Raw genomic sequence first — 14,305 nt, forward strand, 5'->3', positions numbered from 1 at the left:
TCATTCACCTGCATTGGCTCCTGATGAAGCGACAATTTACATTTTTCACGTGAGAATTATTATTTTTAAAATCACTTCTGTCTTCGCCCTCCATCTCCAATCTCCAGCCACACAAGCTTCCAAAATGTCATGTTCCTCTAATTCTAGAATCACGTGCATCCTAGTCTTAATTGCTTCTACCACTAATGGCTGTGCTTGTAGCTGCTTAAGTTCCAGTTCTGGAATACTCTACCTTTACTTCTCCAAAGTTAAAAATCACAACACCAGGTTATAGTCCAACAGGTTTATTTGGAAGCACTAGCTTTTGGAGCGATGCTCCTTCATCAGGTGGTTGTGGATGGCACTACTGTACATGCGATTCCAGCTGTTAAATCACCTACACCATACTTAATGCAAACAAAATTGGGATGTCCAGCTTAATTGGCTATAAAACACTTTGGGACAGAGAGATAATGAAAGACCACTATATAAACGAAAGTCTTATTTTTCAAAAGTATATGGCAGAAACAACTTCTCATCTTACTACTTCTTACTCTTCTCATCTAACTGTATTTTTTTGGTAGTGTATGCTTACACTACTGCAAAGATAAAAGGAAAATAAAAGAACTAGTACAGTACAAAATCCACAAGTTGTCGAGGAAAGATACAAGACTTTAAAATTTTACTCAGCAACATAATGAACATGTAAACAGACATGACGAAAAAGGTAGTTAATTTTCAGTTAATTCATAATTTTTTAAAAAAATGTTGGATCAACAGGTTGAGGGGTTGTAGGACTTACAGTTTCTTCAAACTGAAGAAGTTGTTTGGGAAAGCCCCACAACACAAACTCTGGATGAAGAATTCAATGGGTTTTTAGGGGATTTCGCATTACAACGATTTGAAATATAGAGCCTTATGATTCCTGAAGAAATTACACAAGAGTTTTATCGCATAAGAGGCTCTTTATTCAAGGACAGTACAATGGGATAACTATATTTATGACACCTTGCAATAATTCAATCTTGCACAAAGATGTGCAAACCTGGTCATATGATCAATTCACTTGTTTGACTGGAAATGCTTCCCAACCACCAACACTTCCCAAATCATTATTTATTACTATTTTTGAAAAATGAAATTATGTAAAACATTAAACTCCATTGCTCTCCTTTGACATCTCTACTGTCAACATCTAGGAGGTGACCATTGACTAGAAACTGAAGTAGAAACAGCCACAAACACTGATTACAGCAGCAAGTCGATGACTGGGAATTCTGTTGTGAACAACTCACCCCGAACTCCTCAAAGCTTGCTCACCATCTACAAGTCAAGAACATGATAGAATACTCCCCAATTGCCTGGATGGGTACAACTCCAACAATACTCAAGATGCTTGATTCAGGTTAAAATAGTGTACTTGATCTGCATTTGATCCATCATCTTAAACAGTGAACCCACTTGCCACTGGCACACACCATATACAAGATCAGTAACTTAGCAAGACTCCTTCAACAGCATCTTCCAAAACGTGGGTCCATACAACTGGAAAGACAGAGCTGTAAACACACGAAAAGACCTTTACCTCAGGTTCCCCTCTAAGCTACAACTTGGAATTATATCCTATCCCTTTACTGCTGTTGGGTCAAAAATTTAAAACTCCCTTCCTTACAACATGGTGGGTGCACCTACATCCAATACAATCAGTTCAAGTACACCTGGTGTTGCGTGGCACATCAACACTGAGTTCACAAAAGCAACACTCACGTCCACGAACAAGTTAGTAAAAAGTACATTTTGAAAAGCACAAATTCAAAGAACCTGGAAGGAACAGCCTAATCATTGTAACTTAGGCTTAGAAAGTTAGAACATCAATTCTTTCCAATTGTTAAAACCATTTTTTTCTTTTTATGGGTGCCTCTCAGATTTTATTTTTAAGCATGTTAAAACCAAGATGACAAATTTTAATGAAAAACTCAAAACGAAGAGCCAGCTTAGAGAAAATCAGATCACCAAAGCTCAAGATGACAAGCAAGAAACTAACAATTAGACAAGGTATATTCAATAATTATTCTCACATTTCATGGGCCTGAACGCACAGTTTCAAAAGTAACGCAATTAGTTTCTGCAATTACAAAAATTATATATTTTATTGTTGAAATAGCTGGACATCTCTAGTAATCATTTAACACATGTTGACTACTAAAATCAATACGAGTAGCATATCACCACATGAAATCAAATATTCTTAATATGACTGAAATGTTAAATAGCTAATGTTAAAATGGAATTTTGCTGCATGTGGTGCAAATGGTACACTGCAATCACTTTGTGCAAAATATCCACTGCGTTAATAACCTCATTGTAGTAATTACTCAGGCTGTACTACATATGTCCTAATAGTACTGCTATGACATGTGGGTATCTTTAGACATGGTTACAGATGGTCCAAGTAAATTGGTAAGTATATATTGCATTACTTATCTAAATATTCAAAGCTGATTTCTTGCTATTTGACATCAGAATTGTACTTCAAAAAGAGAGGGTATACTGAGCAGGAAATGAAACAAACTACATGAATTAGTGTCGCTGAAATACACAGTTTGAAAGTAACCCTTTCATAAATGGTTCTGAAATACTTAGACTGGCAGAACAGAAGTGACGACTGTAACGTGCATTTAAAATGCACAATGGCCAGTTCCCAGTAAAGGACATTCAAACCAAAACAATCTCATCCACTCAACCAACACCTGTACTAGCCACTACCTGCATGATGGGGGTGGGGGGGGGGGGGGGGAAGAAAGAGGAGGAGGTGAGTGGAGGTGGAGGAAGTTCAGGCCCAAGTCTGCTTTGTGATCATTGACCTCAGCTACACTTTTGCACACACTTCCCATATCCCAGATCCTCAAAAAGCACTTTTGGATAGTTTGTCACATCAAAACTAGCTCTAGAAAGAAACTAGAATCCGGAAATTTGAGTAAACAAGTCAGGATCATAAAAAAATGTAATCTTCCAAATTAACAAAATGACTAAAGACTCCTTCTTGGGCATTATGTTTCAATCAAAGCCTTTGGGAAAAGGGCAGGAAAAGAGGGCACAAGGAGTGCCAGATCAGCCATGATCCTATTGAACTGTGAAGCAAGATCGAGGGGCCAAATGATCCAATCCTGTGCTTATGTAAGACCATAAGACATAGGAGTGGAAGTAAGGCCATTCGGCCCATCGAGTCCACTCCGCCATTCAATCATGGCTGATGGACATTTCAACTCCACTTACCCGCATTCTCCCCATAGCCCTTAATTCTTCGAGACATCAAGAATCTATCAATCTCTGCCTTGAAGACATTTAGCATCCCGGCGTCCGCTGCACTCTGCGGCAATGAATTCCACAGGCCCACCACTCTCTGGCTGAAGAAATGTTTCCTCATTTCTGTTCTGAATTGACCCCCTCTAATTTTAAGGCTGTGTCTATGGGTCCTAGTCTCCTCGCCTAATGAAAAAAAAATTTCCTAGCGTCCACCCTTTCCAAGCCATGTATTATCTTGTAAGTTTCTATTAAGTCTCCCCTTAAATCTTCTAAACTCCAATGAATACAATGCCAGGATCCTCAGCCGTTCCTCGTATGTTAGACCAACCATTCCAGGGATCATCCGTGTGAATCTCGCTGGACACATTCCAGTGCCAGTATGTCCTTCTTGAGGTGTGGGGACCAAAACTGGACACAGTACTCCAAATGGGGCCTAACCAGAGCTTTACGGTCTTAAATTTTTTTTTAAAATCTAAAATATTAGATTTTCAGATACTGTGGTATCAGACTGGATTCATGACTACAAAAATGAGACAACTTGATGAAGATTCCTCACTCTGCTGAGTAAGGCAAGAAGTGAATTTGTTTTATTCATTTATAGGATGTATGCTTCACTGGCTAGGCCAGGCATTTACTGCCCATCCTTATTGTCCAGAGAGCAATTAAGAGTCAACCACATTGTTAAGGATGACAATCTCCTTCGCTGAAGGGCATTAGCGAACCAGATCGATTTTTCTGACAATTGGCAATTTGGTGACTCTTTAATTCCAGTTTTATAATGAATCGAAATTCCATCACCTGGCATGTTGGGATTTGAATCCAGGTTCCCAGAATAATTACCTAGGTCTCTCGAATAAAGTCCAGGTGATAAAACCACTGAGCTGTCACCTTCCCTTACAAAACAAGAAAAAGAAAAAAACAAGACAAAAAAAAGGAATGACAGGCCTCATCCTGCAGCAAAAAGTGAAAATTTAAACCCACAAAATGACAAAAAAAGGGAACAGAAAGTCAATCAGAAAATGTGACCCTGGAAGACTGAAAAGAGGGGAATAAATGGGAGTCAAACCCTCCAGTTGAAAACTGCAACATCAACAGGTGACAAAAGACAATTCAACATCTAATTTACTACGGAGAAATTCAAACATGCGTTGGCAATTAGAGGATTTCAATTAAGTGGTTTACAGGTACCCCTTAGATTTCTCTGGACTAGGTTACTGTGCTAGTGAGAGAATTTCATGATGTATACACATTTATCGTATTTTCTTTTTTTTTTAAAAAACAAAAATTACTCATGGAATGTGGCCATCTTTGGATGGACCAGAATTTATTACCCATCCATAACTGTCCTCAAAGGTGGTGGGGAACTGCTTCTTGAACCACTGCAGTCCATGTAGGCTGTAGTCCATGTAGGCTGAGTGACAATGCTATTAGAGGGAGTTCCAGTATTTTGATCCAGCAACGCTGAAGGGATGGCAATATGTTTCCAAGTCAGGACTGCGAATGTCATGGTGGAGAAGTTTCAGGTGGTGTTCCTGCATATCTAGATCAAAATGACTGTTGGTTTGGAAGATGTTTTCTAAAGGAGCCTTGGTGTGATAAGTTGTTAGTTAAATCAGAAATATTATTTTATATATAAAGTACATGGAGTACTTCACGTAGTGTCCAATCAGCCAATTACTATCACCCATAAAGCTTGCCACAGACCACAAATCCATAACACCAATACAAAATCTCCAAGACAGAGAAACCAGCACAAATAGCTAATACCATAAACCAAAATAATGGTTTCAGAATTGCATCTTGTTGCACAGCTCATATCATTTGCAGACTATTTACATGTTGCAATTCGTGCAAAAAATGGAGTCCTCAGTAAATGGTTTGTGTAAAATACTACACATAATTACATGTGGCATCATAAAGATCTACCACTAGAAAAAAGCTTGTTTTTAAAAAAAAGACCTTTGCTACTCCATAAATGTAAGACATTAGATTGCACAACTAAAGTAAAATGGCAGTTATTTCAAGTATGCAACATTCTCATGGACAATTTTGTGTGTTGCAAAGGCAAGGCTCAACATGTACTTAAAGAGGAACCAGCTAAAAAAAGAAAATGATACAAAGATTTACTGCAACAACAAAAAAGATCTGCTTTGTATTTTAAGTGTTGTATGCCAAAAAGTAACAGAATTTGCTCAGAGTTAAAAAATATCACTTTCATATGTCACAGTAATTATTTATTCTATATGTCAGTAAAGCTTTAGAAATGCATCCCATGAAGCCACATCCTCTTAGGGCTGCATAACCATCTTCCAACGCCAGCTACATTTGAGTTTGAAAAATCACATGCTAGTTATCACATTTCTGGTACTTTTTAAAAAACAAAATCATCCGTGGTATATGGACTTTGCCAGCAAGTATTTATTATGAATCTTCAGCATCCACTTTCGCCTAGCAAGTATTTATTGATCATCCTTAACTGCCCTTGACAAGATGGTGGTTTCCAAATATAATTGTGAGATTTGCTTAGCTGCTTCAGTGTGCAGTTAACACTTAGCTACACTAGCCTGTTAATAGAATGTTTTCCTCTTGTCTCATGTGCCCACTCATACCCTTTGCTCTTCCAACAGGATTTCTCAATGTTCAACTCTCAACACTAGCTATTCAGTACAACTGTCCTCTGCAGCTCTGTATACACCTCTCCTCAATGCCACCAACCTCCCCCACATTTGTTGTTGCTCCACTTCAACCTTATTTGACATCCTGTTTTTTTCTCAACCCTGCACCTTGCCACACACAAGTAGCATTACAGAAATGCCAACTGTTGTAAACCAGAAACCGCTGAACTTAGCTAATTAGCTAATGTAAACTCTCCTTACAAATACTGTAACTTTGGAATGGTGTTAATTAATTCAGCTGAAAAAGAAGAAGCAAAAGCAATTTCTCAAAACAGCAAGCTATAAAATCTCAGACACAGCAGATAGCTCTGCAACTATCTTGGGTTTGATTAGCAGTTTTGCTGAATTATATTATCTTCATTGGGATAGTAGTGAGCAAGCAAACCAGGAAGTCTGCTAGAAATGGACAAGTAAATAGTTGTTGCATTGACAACTAGCTTCAGCTACAGTGACCGAAACTCAAAGAATGCAATGTCAGTGAAGTCGTGACACAAAGCACCCATCCGAAAGATGTCAACACCCATGGAAGTGTAAAAAAGTTGGAAAAAAAGAGAGTGGACCAGAGACAAAAAGAAAAACAAGAGAAAGAAGACTGACAACCTTATCAAGTATTTATCTAAATCCTTTGAAAAAGAACACTCTGGTTCCAACAAACTTGCATTCTAAATCACAACTCATCACAATAAAATAAATTATAACATTTTCAAAATGCCTTTCTTAAAAATATAGCAACACAAGGAATGAATGACAGTGAAGGTTAAAAGCAATTCATTGCCTAGCACCGATAAAATTTTAAAGTAATTTCCCAATTACTGGGGCAGTTGATAAATATGTTCCACCAATATAACAACCACTCAAGACACCAGCAACTAAACAACAAGGTGGAGTTTAGCAGCTAGACACCACAGTATGGTAGCTTAGGCAAATAAAATGGGTTTCAGCCATGCCTCTGAAATCCTGGCACTATAAAACCAAACCATACAAAAACAAATCAAGAGAAGAGAATCAATGTCCAAAATACTGCCAGCTTGACACAAAGGCAATCTCACTCCTCCAGAAAATAACTAAATTTATGATTCTCAAAATCTCATCCCAAAAGTAAACATTTCCCCCCCCCAAAAAAATGTAAATGTGTTACATTAGATAGTTCAATCTACTGTCCTTTTGTCTGAAGTCCATATGTGTGATTACCTAATCACAATGTGTTTTACAACATGGAAGTACTTAATAACTTTATTGATGGATCCACTTACGAGTTAGATCTTAAGAAATTGCCAGCAAATTGTATTAAACACAGTAACCTAAATGATCCAGATCTACAAGTCCAATCTTGCAGACTACAAGTCCCTAACAACTATAGATTCTAACTTATTTTGAATTTGTTGTTTTTTTCTTGAATTACCATCTGTCCTCTATATCAAATGTAGTACAACCATTACCACTGTTCTATTTTTGTTTTCATTTTGCAGAGTTTTTTTTATATTCGAGGATGAAACAAGAGAACTTGGGACTGCATTGATAGATTAAACACTCAATTCAGCATTGGTAGATTAAACTAAGAACATTATAACCTGTCCCAGGTTCTGAAAATAAACACAGTAAGGCTGTAATGGCTACCCAGTTTCAATGCTCGAGACAACAAATGGTACAAGGAACAAGGCAAACAAATCTGAATTTCAATTTCAGATTGCATCCAAATAAACTGCAGTTATACAGATTAGGTTTGTAGGATCTTTAATTTGAGAGAAAAAAATAGTGCTTCATAATCTCAGAAAATTAATCTTTTTGCAAAGTATGCACATCTGATAAACCATCCGGTTTAGAAAACAAGCCAAAATAACAAAACTTTGACACATATTCCTTTAATGTTTAAGTATACCCAGTCAAGATAATTAGCATCTTGCAAGAGTAAAAGCTCAACATAATATCTATGTACCGATCTTTCAAAAAAGTTAGGAATGTATAAAACCCTAAGCTGTTGCTTTCCAGAACAATGGACTTTTGGTAAAACATTAGCTCATTAAGCCCAAAGGTTAGCTTGGCAAGCCCCAAAATGATTCTATATCCTTCCTGGTATCAGGATACTTATTTCAATTCCTTCCCTCATAATAAAAAAAACTCTTAACAGGCTATTTAGAAATATGATAGATAAAAGGCATATAACAGCCATATTAAAAATCTGCAATTTGCATCATACATTATCAGATAATTATTTCTTCAGATACATTTAACAAGATATTTAACAAAACAATATATAATGCTGATTATACAAAATTAAAATAACCAGCTATTCTTAGCAACTTGGTAACTGAATTTCCCAATCAAACTAGCTTACATTTAATTATTTAAGCAGTTGATCTATCACATTCAATACAGTGAAGTACATGAGGAGCTATTTAGTTTTTTTTAAAAAAGATAAATCTACAGAAGGTTAGTTACACAAACAATTATTTTTAGCAGATGATGCATAACACAGGGTGTTCTTCTACCTAGGGGAAGATGTGCAAAGATTTATGGTTAATTAAAGCAAATTCCTAAAAGACTGGCTTGAATAACTAGGTCACTCCCTTTCTCAAAAAGAGCTACGAACTATCCCACTTCCCTGAAGCTTTTTCATTCCTGTGGAAAGGGCACCATAATTTTCCAGTGGTGTGTGTTTTCTAAGGGTAGGATGAAAGGCCTTGCCCAGTAGCAACAGCAGACACTACTGACTGAGACTTTCTCCCCAACAGCACCACAGAACACACGCAGGCACATTAAGCCTTTAAGTAAAGTAGAAAATGATCCTTAAAGGCTGACCTGAGAGGTGTCATAATCTTCATCATCAGGACTCAGTGCCATGACCTTTCACAATTCATGCTGCCCAACCAAAGAAATCCAGTCATGGCTCTATTAAGCACACTCTCACAGAATACACTCAACATTCATTAAGGAGCTTCCTCCATCTAACGCTGCTCAACCTAACTTCACAATGAAAAGCCTAGCTCTCCGGGTGATTGACATGCGCACCGCCCAATCGGTGCTGTCAGTTCACAGGTCCACCCGCCCACCAGGGTAACGTTGTCCAATCGAGAAGCGGTGTGGGGGCGGGCCCTGTGCTGCAGCTCACAGCATGGCGAGGGGGTGGGGCGGGGAGCTGGTGTCAATCACAGCGCGCGGGCGGTGCGTTGGCGATTCAAACGTGAGCACGCGCGGAGAAGCGGCGCACGCGGTGCGCTGACGGGCAGTATTCCCACAATCCAACTACACTGCGCATGGCAATTGACAAATCCCGGCCTCCAGCGTCGGACGTACCGTGTGCGTAATGACGTTAGCCCAGCCTCTATTGGTTCCTGGAGTCGTCAATCAATAGCGTCTGCTGCCATCATGTTGATTGACATTTTCAGGCGCGATGGCAAAAGCTGAAGAAATAGGGGTGGGGTGTAAGGGAGGAGGGAAAAGTCATGGTTCTGCCTCCTGCGAATGTGAGATTTATTTATTTTTGTTTGCTGCTATGTAGAAATAGAGGTGTGATTTTAAAGAGTGTCCCACCGAGTCATGATGGGATAGCGTCAATGGCATTCATCGCAAAATCGAAAATGCATGCGCATGTATCTGCAGAGAGTAAACTGAAGTTAGTGTTTCAACTCAATGTTTTTTTTACCAGAGTTAGGAAACGTTAGAGATATTAAGTTAAAACTCACACAACACCAGGTTATAGTCCAACAGGTTTAACTGGAAGCACACTAGCTTTCGGAGCGACGCTCCTTCATCAGGTGATAGTGATCTGACAAGACTATCACCTGATGAAGGAGCGACTCTCCAAAGCTAGTGTGTTTCTAATTAAACCTGTTGGACTATAATCTGGTGTTGTGTGATTTTTAACTTTGTACACCCCAGTCCAACACCGGCATCTCTAAATCATGACTGTTAGAGATATTATAAGTGTGAACTTCTCTCCACAATAGAGGGGTCAGTTACTAGAAGACCCAGTTTTAAGATAAGGAGTAGGAGGTTGAGAGCGGATTTGAATTAAAGGTTCTTCACCCAGACAATGCAGGAAGTTAGAACTCACTGTCTAAAAGGCTGATAAAAGCAGAAACCATATCAATATTTAAGAAATCTTTAGATGAGCACTTGAAACCCATACAAGGTTTGGGCCAAGTGCTGGAAAATGGATGAGAATAGATGGATGTTTAATGATTAGAACTGGCATAATGGGCCGAGCGGTCTCTTTATGGGCTGTAAAACTGACTCTTAAATAAAAGGAGTGGGGTAATGTGGTAAAAGAACAGAAGGGAATATTCTGAGGAATGATAAACTGGATGGATTGAAAAATAGTTTTGGGGTAATACTACTAGCATGGAACTTCAGCCAGAACATGGGTTTGTTCATATCTGTAATTGTATAACACATGCACATGCAATGCCCATATGATGGAAACAGGCTGAGCATGCAAATCATGATGTTAAATCACGTGCAGCACTAATTTAATACTATGGTACAATTTCAACGCTTAACATTCCACCTAAAGCCTGATCTTAACTTTGTTCAGCTGAAGACATTCAATAGCAGTAAAAGGCCCACACCATTGCTATATAAAAGGGTTGTAAACTACTTTGTGGGTCAGTTATATATTTTCTGTTAAGTATTACAAGTGTCTGGTACATTCAGTAGTTTAATTCAGATACTAAAGTCTACAGAGTGGTGTAGCAGTTGCTGAAGGACTTTTTGCTGACTTCAAGGCTTCTTCATAAGATGTCTGTTGCCAGATATGAATTCACCAGTAGATATTTTGCTCGGGGCTACATGAAACAGGACAAGCTGCTGGAAGTGGGAGAAGAGCTCTGAACAGGAGGTCATATCCATCAAGATGTTCAGAGCCTCAGTGAGGAGTAGTGTGTGTGACTTTTGCACTTTAGTGAAGTTTCTTTAATTATGTTTGTTCTAAAGTTGGACCTTCAGGCAGGAAAAGAGCCAGTTGCCAGAAGTGTTTTTAAATACAGCTCCTTGTAGGATGAAACTAAAGATGTTTGCAATATTTTGTAGTTTGTTGTCCACTGTAGTAGAAGGAAGGTGTTCATAGAGAGCTCATGATTTTCATTCTCTAGTATGGTAACGCGGCTGAAGTGAGTATATGGTGCCACTATGATTGCAGACTCCCCAATGGTGCAATGTGTCTTCGCCTTCATCAGTTTTCTAGATGGAACTCGTGGAATTACTGCAGTTTGGTGATCCCATTCCCCATCTGCCTGCATGCTTCCAATCTGGTGTAGCCATCTCTCTCACCAAGCTATCCATGTAGTTCTCAGCCTCGTGGACAACCTTGTGCACATTCCAAAACCTGGTGTTCTAGTTGCTGCAGACTGTGACACTTAATGCAAATGTATTTATTTAGGTCACAAGAAGTATCTACAATTCCTCACATGGTGAACACTCTGCATGCCCAAGCTGCTCCACCGTAACAAACTTACTTTAGTATCATTAACTATAAAATAAATTGAGAAATTAAGGAACTTATAGTTCACCATGTGATGTTACTCTTTGATTTTTTTTTAAGTTAGCCTGCTTTATGCAGCTTTTCAACTCCTGGTCTTCTGGCAGTAAACAATGATAGGAAAAGTTCTCCCTCCCTTATTCACTAAATTCACCATGATTCTACTCTGACCCACTGCACTCTGTGTGCTGCACTACAACTCTCTTATTTATACTATTGAGCTACACATGACTGTTAGTATCAAAGCATCTGATAGTATTTCTTCATCAGCGTTTTTCTAGTTTTTTGCACTTTCACAACACTTTGCCATGTTGCAGATCTTGGTATCTGAAATGAGAAAAGGATAAAGTTGTGGTGAAGAGAAGTAAAACCAATGGTAGAAGGTTAATTCATCTTTATCTTGTAAGTTCAAAGAGACTGTGAGATGAGGGAAGTGAACGGTAAGAAGGAGAACCTAGTATCAGGAGACTATCTTCTTTGATTATTGCAGCTCTGCAGCTGGCCACAGCCTCAGGCATGGCCACAGCAATAATAGTAACCACTGCCTTCTGAAGGAGGTTTGGACATGTGGCTAGGACTTTACCGCACCAATCAGGTGATACTACATTGTACACCATGTCTGGCAAGGGAGAGGAAGGTGTGTTCGTGATTGTGATGCACCATTTTCGGGTGTTATGGCTGTTAGAGTTGAATAAATGGCAGTATGTGCATATTGAGAGACATGGTGTGAGGTGTGTGACAGTGCTAGGGGTGCGACTATGACACATTGGGGTTGTTTATAAGTGAGTATTGAGAATGTGATTAATTCACCAGTATCTGAGGCTATTTGTCGAAGGCTAGTTGTTAGGAATATGACATTTGGTGATTAACTCACTGACCTTGACTGTTTATGTATGCTCATTGATCATCTTCATGTGTGCACTGCAGCCAGATGCTCAAGGTTGGCTCTTAGCATTGACTTCCCCAGCTGTCTGCTCCCATTCCCTTCACATTGGTTGTTTGGAGAGCTCTTGTGGATAAAGGGCCATCCTATCATCTTCACCATGACACCCAGAATTTTGGAGCATGATCTCGGTCAATGTCTCCATATATCATAAGACTGTAAGACATAGGAATGGAAGTAAGGCTGTTCGGCCCATTGAGTCCACTCCGCCATTCAGTCATGGTTGATGGTTATTTCAACTCCACTTACTCGCACTCTCCCCATATCTCTTAATTCTTTGCAAGATCAAGAATTTATCAGTCTCTGCCTTGAAGACATTCAACGCCCCGGCCTCCACTGTGCTTCGTGGCAATGAATTCCATAAGCCCACCCACTCTCTAATTGAAGAAATGTCTCCTAATTTCCATTCTAAATTGACCCCCTCTAATTCTAAGGCTGTGCTCATGGATCCTAGTCTCCCCACCTCACCTCCCAGCATTCACCCTTTCTGAGCCATGCATTATCTTGTAAGTTTCTATTAGATCTCCCCTCAACCTTCTAAACTCTAATGAATAAAATCCCAGGATCCTCAGCCATTCATTGTATGTCAGGCCTGCCATTCCAGGAATCATTCGTGTGAATCTCCGCTGGACACACTCCAGTGCCAATGTCATTCCTGGGGTGTAGGTCCCAAAACTGGACACAGTATTCTAAACAGGGTCATAGAGACATACAGCATGGAAACAGACTCTTCGGTCCAACCCGTCCATGCCGACCAGATATCCCAACCCAATCTTGTTCCACCTGCCAGCACCTGGCACACATCCCTCCAAACCCTTCCGATTCATATGCCCATCCAATTGCCTCTTAAATGTTGCAATTGTATCAACCTCCACCACTTCCTCTGGCAGCTCATTCCATACATGTACCACCCTCTCTATGGAAATGTTGCCCCGTAGGTCTCTTTCCCCTCTCACCCTAAACCTGTGCCCTCTAGTTCTAGACTCCCCGACCCCAGGGAAAAGGCTTTGCCTATTCACCCTATCCATGCACCTCATAATTTTGTAAACCTCTATAACGTCACCCCTCACCCTCCAAAACCCTAGGGAAAATAGCCCCAGCCAGTTCAGCCTCTCCCTATAGCTCAAATCCTCCAACCCTGGCAACATCCTTGTAAATCGTTTCTAAATCCTTTCAAGTTTCACAACATCTTTCCGATAGGAAGGAGACCAGAATTCCAATATTCCAATAGTGGCCTAAACAATGTCCTGTACAACCGCAACATGACCTTCCAACTCCTGTACTCAATACTCTGACCAATAAAGGAATGCATATCAAATGCCTTCTTCACTATCCTATCTATCTGCGACTCCATTTTCAAGGCGCTATTAACCTGCAATCCAAGGTCTCTTTCTACAGCAACATTCCCTAGGACCTTACCATTAAGTGTATAAGTCCTGCTAAGATTTGCTTTCCCAAAATGCAGCACCTCGCATTTATCTGAATTAAACTCCATCTGCCACTTCTCAGCCCATTGACCCATCTGGTCCAGATCATCTTGTAATCTGAGGTACCCCTCTGCGCTGTCCACTACACCTCCAATTTTGGTGCATCTGCAAACTTACTAACCGTACCTCTTGTGCTTGCGTCCAAATCATTTATGTAAATGACAAAAGGTAGAGGACCCAGCATCGATCCTTGTGGCACACCACTGGTTCCAGGCCTCCAGTCTGAAAAACAACCCTCCACCACCACCACCCTCTGTCTTCTACCTTTGAGCCAGTTCTGTATCCAAATGGCTAGTTCTCCCTGTATTCCGTGCGATCTAACCTTGCTAACCAGTCCCCCATGGGAACCTTGTCGAATGCCTAACTGAAGTCCATATAGATCACATCTACCAATCTGCCTTCATCAGTCCTGTTTGTTACTTCTTCAAAAAACTCAATC

The 14,305-nt window shown here is 39.8% G+C and overlaps 1 protein-coding gene across 2 annotated transcripts in view; it reads right to left on the bottom strand.

Moving 5' to 3' along the window:
- Nucleotides 1-8,910, bottom strand: part of LOC132830419 (lysine-specific demethylase 2B-like) — a 159,540-nt gene extending 150,630 nt beyond the window's left edge. For both annotated transcript variants that reach the window (XM_060848098.1, XM_060848097.1), the window contains exon 1: nt 8,760-8,910. In XM_060848098.1, the coding sequence (XP_060704081.1) occupies nt 8,760-8,801 (42 nt within the window). In that variant the 5' untranslated portion in view covers nt 8,802-8,910. The remainder of the gene's footprint in view (nt 1-8,759) is intronic.
- Between the last annotated feature and the right edge of the window lie 5,395 nt (nt 8,911-14,305).

This window comes from Hemiscyllium ocellatum, chromosome 31 (assembly GCF_020745735.1).
Source record: "Hemiscyllium ocellatum isolate sHemOce1 chromosome 31, sHemOce1.pat.X.cur, whole genome shotgun sequence".
Taxonomy (NCBI): Eukaryota; Metazoa; Chordata; class Chondrichthyes; order Orectolobiformes; family Hemiscylliidae; genus Hemiscyllium; species Hemiscyllium ocellatum.